General features: G+C 42.2%; 1 protein-coding gene across 1 annotated transcript in view; it reads right to left on the bottom strand.

Moving 5' to 3' along the window:
• Positions 1–1,957: 1,957 nt before the first annotated feature.
• Positions 1,958–7,773, bottom strand: part of APCDD1 (APC down-regulated 1) — a 28,067-nt gene continuing 22,251 nt past the window's right edge. The window contains exon 5 of the mRNA XM_059479777.1: positions 1,958–6,455. Coding sequence (XP_059335760.1) covers positions 6,007–6,455 — 449 coding nt within the window. The 3' untranslated portion in view covers positions 1,958–6,006. The remainder of the gene's footprint in view (positions 6,456–7,773) is intronic.

Raw genomic sequence — 7,773 nt, 5'->3', positions numbered from 1 at the left:
TGGAAGATGCGATTGTTTCCAGAAATGCCTTAGAGAATCCTAGAATGGCTTGGGTTGGAGGGAACCTCAAAGATCATCTTCCAGGTTGCTCAAAGCCCCATTCAGCCTGGCCTTGAACACTTCCAGGCATGGGGCATCCTCAGGTTCTCAGGCAACTTGTTGCCAGAGTGCAGCAGGTGCCTCATCATTCTCACAGTAAAGAATTTCTTCCTAATATCCAATATAAATCGACCCTCCTTCAGTTTAAAGCCTTTGGCCCTTTCCCTTTTGCAGCAGGCCTTGCTAAAAAGTGTGTACCCATCTTTCTGATCGACCTCTTTTAGTTATTGAAACACAGTAATAAAGTGTCCTTGGAGTCTTCTCTGAAGTGAACAGTGCCAGATCTCTCAGCCTTTCCTCACAAGAGAGGTGCTCCAGCCCTGATCATCTTCGCGGCTCTTGCCTGGATCTGCTCCAACAAAGTGCATGTCTTTCTTGTGCTGAGGACTCTGGCGCTGGATGCAGCACTCCAGATGGGCAGGTGGGCTCTCATATTGAGCAGTAATAAAGCTGATGCCCATAGATAATTTAGATTTTTTTTTTGGTCTTTGGTTGGTGCTAAGAGCAAAGGGATTCAGTCGTTGGGCAGTTATTGAAATGAATTAATAATGTATGTGTCTGTCCAGCAAGCATCTGTTCTTTGAATGACAGTACATATGTCTGATTCTGTTATTTTACTGTGTTAATCTAGGAGGTATAATGCCCAACAATCCCAAGTATAAACTTTTTTCTCCCAGCATTTTTCATTTATTTCTTTGAAGACAGGACTACCCTGTGCAGTGTGCTTTTTCATTTTCCAACAGACCATCTTGGAAATGGCAGGAGACAAGAAGCACTGGTGTTCTCATGGGAACGGATGTCCGCCTGCTTTAAGGTGGTGATCATGGGCAGTTCCCATTATTGGATGACATGCAGGAATTAATTTACTGTCCTCAGGGCTTGGTAGTACCTTAGTTAGAATCCATGCCGTGGACTGGTCCTGTGCCCTGGAACAGACTTGTGAAGAATATAGATGGGCAGAGGGTGCCTGATAAATAATTGCTCAGGCCAACAGTACTTCTGCCTTGGCTGTTAGGGCCACCCATGGTGTGATTCCTCAAAACTGTGTTTGTCTCTGCCTGATTCAGAAGTGGAGTCTCTTATTATTATTTATTGCTGGTAGAAAATGGCAATGAGAAAATCCAAAGTGATTGCACTAGAGAAGGCTAAAAGGATAAAAATACTTGTAGAAAGAGTAAAAATGATGGAAAGTTAATGGAACAGAATGAACCAGAATGAGTGGTGCTGGTTTTTGTTGTCTGTCCTTCCCAGTTCTGTCAGGACCGAGTAAATTATGCCAAGTAGAATCTTGCAGAATTTTGCAAAAAATTGCCTGAATTTATCCATACTCACTGCTTTGTGAGGAAGGGAGGCCACTTCAGAGGCTGTGGCCTCTGCACTTGGAGTACCTTGTAATTTTGGGCATATTTCCTGAAAACAGAACTCATCTTTCAGGGATCTCCTGAGTCACTTTGAAAAACTCAGGAACGGGTAAACTCCAAAGCTTTCGATCGTGGTGGTGGAAGGCTCAAAGACTGTATTTCACCTCTTTCTGCGTGTGAGGCAGGAGTGAAACTGCAGAGCATTGAGCAAAGATACTTCTGTTATCCCGTGTCTTGCTCTTCCTTCGTGGTTTGTTTCAGGTTTTTCTTTCTTTTTAAGAAGTGGCTCTTCCCTCCCTGCTCCTTGCCCCAGGCTGTAGCCCTTAAAGCAACTGGGATGGAACAGCAGAGAGGCAATAGTTGTTTGTTGTTTAGATCTTACTTATGAAAAATACTAGGTTTCTGTTGAACAACAGCTGTTCTCACCACACTCTCTCATTACTCATTGGGCACCTCCAGCCACAATTTTATTCAGAAAACCTGGAGATGTGCTGTGAACCCCAAATCCCATGTCTTTATCCATCAGAACTGTTCCTAGTGACAGAGGTGTTCTGAAGCAAAAAATGTGTATGTAGTAAAAAGTGAGCTTTTCTGTGCACAAGTTACTCAACATTCAGGTTTTTGGCTGTTTCTTTCCAAGACACCAAACATTTGTTTTACATTTAGAGAGTCAACAGAACAGGAAGCTAACATATAGAAGAGGGAAAAAATCCTTAATTTTACAGTTAGGCTTTTTTTTTTTTTTATTTCAATCAATAGTTTAACAAGTGCTTAAACTTCCCCAGCAGTTTAATCTGGAACATAGTTGAGAAGAAAAATATCTTCTATAACTTTACAAAAATAAAAAGATTTTTTTTTCTTTTAGAATCCTGCACTTTAGGCAAGCACACTCCGACTCAAGCAAGACTGACATTATATCTTAAAATACAAACTTCTGTTCATAGAAATGACATTCTACCCCAGGACAGCAGGCACAATAAGTAAATGGTATAGAAACAGAGTAAGAACACTTGTTTTGACTTTTCTGATCCCTTTTGTCCTATTTCTTGAATAGAGCCTCTTGAAACAATTTGCCTAAGAATTTCTTTAGGTTGCCATTTCTTCTGTCAGGTGGATCCTTGAGTAGGATATTACTGAGGGAAAAGCTTTCACCTCTCTTGGCAACATTGGCAACAGCTAAAGATACCAACATTAATGGATTATTTTTTTTTTAAACCTGCATTTCAGCAAGGGACAAATCACCCAGCTTGCAGGTCTTTCACTGCTAAACCACTTGCAGCTTAACCTCTTCAGCAGCCAGGGCTGCCAGCACATGAGGTCAGGTTGGAGAAATAAAATGAATGGAATATATTGTGTCACATATGTATGTGGTGCTGTGCAGCAGTTAATTTAGTGAGTGATGAAACCAAAGAGGGGGTAAGCTTAGCTCCTCGTTCTGTGCCTGCAAGCAAGGAGAAGCCTCACAGAAAATACAGACCAGCACATAAACTGTGCACTCTGAAGACTTACAGCTTTGTCCAACTTGACTTGTATTGGCTAAAAGAAAAATTAAAAATATACAGGCACGTGGAGGTAAGCTGGTGCAGCAAATGCTAAGAACCCAGATCATAAAATTGTTTCTGTCAACACTACAAATAAACTACAGAAGTCCCCAGTCAGATTTCATGTAATGCATTGTGAAGATCTTTTAAAAGTACTTCCTTTTTAAGTGTCTTTAAATAACGGGGAAAAAGAACATTTATGGTACAATTTGTACAGTGAGTTACATTTTCATGTAGTCTAACCATAAACCTTTTAAAACCTAGACCTTTGCGAGTCTGTGATTCAAAACAGCTGAGATGTGAATGTGCTTTTAGAGGTTATAACTGGACAGATCTTTCTCTTGAAACTGTTGCAACATTTTTGACATTAGACAATTTACAGAGGAGTCACAAGGCACTAACCAACTGTAGATGATTGCCCTGATAAGTATAGAAAATCATGCTGTGGAACAGCTCCTTTGGTCTTTGCTTTCATCCTGCATCACAAGGATGTGCAGATTTCAGCTGGGATTGAGTACGTGTGGCACTTGCACAAGCCAGTGACACAGTCTGGCAACTTCTAACCACGGATGTTTTTTCAGAGATAGGACCACATGGGAGTGCTCAATGGTGGTAAAAGCAGCTTGTCTTGTGTGATCCAAGGAATGCCACACAGTACCCATCCTTTAAAAAAAACCCAAGTGTGAATTCACTCCTGGTGCTAGATCTCAAATAGAAGTCAGAAATGCAGCAGGTACTTAGGGGACTTGTTTGACTTTAACAGCTCAATAGCCCAGTTAGAGAAATGCTGGTATCACTCTGCTGACTACAAAACTCAATCCAGAGAAAACCAAACTCCATGCTGGTTCATAGCTACTCTGTCAGAGGCATCCAGCCTCCTTCTTGACCCTCTAGTTAAAACTGTGCTCCCCACCAGCAACTGATCCAGAGCTGGCTCTTCAAGTACATTTGACTGCATGGAGCAAAAAATACATCAAGAAATGCTGATCAGAACAGCTGTTGTTCATTGGGCTCAATTCACCACAGCTTTCAGATCCTTCCAACAGGCTGAAGAAGGATCTAACAAAAAAAGGATGGATAAATACTTTGTCTGGTGATTACTGAGCCAACCAGAGCTCCATTCCTGACTCTTAAGTAACAGTCTTCTGTGAGTTTTTATTTGTCTGAGGAAAAATATGAAAAGATGTGGTCTGACTCAGCAGTGCATCTATCCATGATACTGCTCCTTCCCCCTGTCTTCCTGCTGTCTCAAAACTAGGTGAACTCATTCTGTTCCAATCCTGAGGAAAGTCACATCCATGTTTTCAAGGAATGGTTTTGCTATAGTAGTCAGTATGAAGATTCACTATGTAAAGTTGAAAGACTTTCATTCAAAACATACTTTCCCTAGGATACTGAAAATAATACATTAAAGGTTCTTTTTCTGACACAGTATTGGGCTGGGCAGCTAGCAGCTGCTTATGCTGTGAAGAAACACTACAACTTTTTTCCTTATGTTTCTTACAGATGTTCCTGCTCTTCCTGTGAGCCAGAATGTGTACATCAGTAAAAGCCACAGCCCAAACACACGACTAAGCTACGTTCTCAATTCATTCCCCATTAAAGCATGGGAACGTGGTTCATCTATGAACTTCCAACCCCTTGCTGGCCTTAAACATCTCCCCTACTGCTTCCAGAGTCTGCTCTGACTTGCATCAGTGCACAAAAGGATGTATTCACCACCGAGAGAAACCTGAGAGTTTCCAGGGCAGGCTCTAGTCGACAAATGCTCTCTGAGGGCTGTCTCTCCACCTTCCCAGCAGTGTCTCTCCATACCAATGCTGATTTAAGCTCCATAAAACCATGGCATGTGTTGGGACACTTCAGCAAGGAGAAAAGGAAGGACGTGGTTGCATTAGTGCATCACTTGCTCCTCCCTCTCTAAGACTGGGCTGGTGTTCCTCCATCCGAGGGGGTGTTTCCAGCTGCTTTCTTGTTTTACCAGGAGCTACAGTGTGTTTGCTGCTGTAACCCTTTTCTCTGTTCTTACACAAGGTCAGATGACTAAAAAGATGCTGCTAAATAGGGCTGCAGAACACATTAGATCCCATTTGCTTTACTCTGCCCACCCAGCTCACCCAAGTACTGCACGTGGAGTATGTAAGGCCTCAGGAATATGGGAAGTCTTTCCTGCAGCCTTGTATTGGCAGCTTACCTGCACTCTGTGCATCTGACAGGAAAATTGCTGCTGCTGGCTGGCTTTGAGGGGGCTTCATTGTAGCTACTCTCTAGATACAAGGGGAGGCCTCGAAGCAATTACACAGCCAAGTTAATTGAATGAGAAAATACTAAACCACTGGTTATTTTTACAACTTAATGATTGTAAAAATAGCTTAAATTACTTGGAGTATTTTTGTTTTAATTAGGGGTATCAACCCAAATTTAGCACTTTTTGAACAGAGGGCTGTTGATTTGCTGATTCTTTCTGTATTATGAGCTGTGAGATAATGGCAAGATAAATCTTTGTGGGTTTCCTCCTTATATACATATCTACATCAGAGCTGTGAAGTCAGAGGGGGAAGCTGCTATCACAGTACTGGCACAACACCGAGCCCTTCCCCAGAGCTAAATTCTGATGAGAAATCAGGCACTGGGGATAAGAGTACCACAACAGTAAGATGGCAGAGATGACTGAAGCAGGATCATAGAGTTCATCCCAGCAGTTAAAAAAAAAAAAATAAAAGGAGACCCCTTCCCTCCCCCCAGAAGTCTGCAGTCCTAAAGTGCAATTACTTTTGTGCAGTCGTGTCAGGCCAGGGATCAGACTGGATGAAGTTCAAAGCACAAACTTCAAACGAGTGCCATTCGGGATTCGAGGAGGAAGAGGGAAGTAAGGAAAAGAACAACAGTTCTCAGGCATTCAAGTGCATCAAGAAAATAAATGTCCTTTTCTGTCTGAAGAAAAACAACCCCCAGTCTGGTGGAATCCTGGCTCTGTAGTCATGAAAAAGAAGTTTTCCTCGCTTCTAGCTGAGAATGTCCCAATATGACACAGTACAAATAAACAACAGAGCAAGAGCTGGGGTGCTGCGATATTTTTCCGGTGCCCTGCTGCTATACAGCCTGATTTTATTCTCCTCGTGTGACTCTTCAGCTCTGGGCTCTGATGAGGTGCACTGAATTAAAGGCATCTGGTAGGAAGTGGCTCTCTTCTCGGGTCGGTCGGGGCTGGAGCCGTCGCTGGGTCTCTGGCCGTTGTAAAGCAGGTACCTGCCCCAGGCATCCTGCTCCATCTTGAAGATTTCGTACTCGGTGTGAGGCAGGCGGATGCCGAGCGCGATGCAGCCGTTGGTGTGGGTGACGTCCTGCTGAACCCCAACCTGCCAGGATCCCTGGGCTCCACACTCGTTCCCGTTGAACACATTGAGCAGCGAGGCTGTGGATATATCCATGGGAGTGACCTTCATGTGATTCACTGTGAGAGAGGAACAGGGGAGCTGTTAGCGGAGGGACGAAAACAACAGCAAAGCCAACGTGCAGATTGGGGCACACCTGTTAAATCAAAATTGTCTCCCCTTGTTTCTTCTTAAACTTGTTTTTCACATTACAGGTGTGGCCAGCAAATCTAGGAGCACCATTTAATGTCTTTGTCTGTGCAAAAATTGCTTTTTGCAAAGAACAACCTCCCTCCAACTCAGCTGAAGAAAACCTGATGGCCACATATCTCAGCCAGAGATTAAGCAGAGCTTTTCATAAATTCCAGACAATCCTTCACAGATAAAGCCTGGTTTGTTGTACTAGGAGATAAGGAAAAGAGGAAACAATAAAACTTTACCCATGTTTTATTACTGCCTGTATTAATTCGTAAGTGGTGTATTTATCACATATTTTTCATCATTTCTTAACATTTGCGAGCTACCCTGCAAACCTAATAAAATAATTACTTCCCACTGGGAAATCTGTAAAACAACACAGTTGCACTATCATCCTATATTACCTGTCCTTTTTTGCATGAATTATAAAATATAGATGACCTACAGAAAGATGTTTTTTCTCATCTCTCAACATTGGCTGCAGCTTGCAGTATCAAATGTAGAACTGCTGCAGTTTCTTTAGTTCTAACCTGCTTGTATTTCAAAGGAGTTTAAGGCATATAAAGTTTCATTTTCCAGCCAAGTTAAAGAAGTTGAGAAAAGCCAAAATGAATAAGCCTGCAGAAGCTGAATAGAGATTTTTCCTGGTGTGTGTTTGACATTGTATATCAAGAAAAAGGGATCTGAATGGATTGGTGCTACCAAAACAGAAGCAAATAACCATCCCTCATGCCTTCCAACATACAAAAATCCCAAATTCTCTTGCAGATCATTTTATAGTAAGATTTGTTGTGAGCTTTTCCTGAGCTTTTATAAACAGCCATTTGACTCAATAGCTCTACAATTCACATTATTTACTCTAGCTGGAGTAAAAGGTAATTTATAGAAATTGAACCGGAAAGTTTTACCTAAGCCCAAATTAGTGACCTTGATCTGTAAGATACGTTGGCACAACATAAACCAGAAATGCAAGCTGGATTTGATGCCAGGAGCTGAGCTGGGACATGCTGCACAGGCAGCCCTAAAGAGCCAAAGTTCTGACAGGCAAGGGTATCTCCCACCTCCTACAAAACATCTCAGATAAATAAATTATTTCTTCTAGTTGGATGCTTTTCTAAATTAGACCCATGTAAGATGCTTTACACTTCTAATGTGGTAACTGAAATAAGGAGAAGAGCCTACAGAGGGCTTGAGGCTACC

This window comes from Ammospiza nelsoni, chromosome 1 (assembly GCF_027579445.1).
Source record: "Ammospiza nelsoni isolate bAmmNel1 chromosome 1, bAmmNel1.pri, whole genome shotgun sequence".
Taxonomy (NCBI): domain Eukaryota; kingdom Metazoa; phylum Chordata; class Aves; order Passeriformes; family Passerellidae; genus Ammospiza; species Ammospiza nelsoni.
Note: the sequence above shows the minus strand (reverse complement) of the source record. Positions and strands in the feature narration are given on the sequence as shown.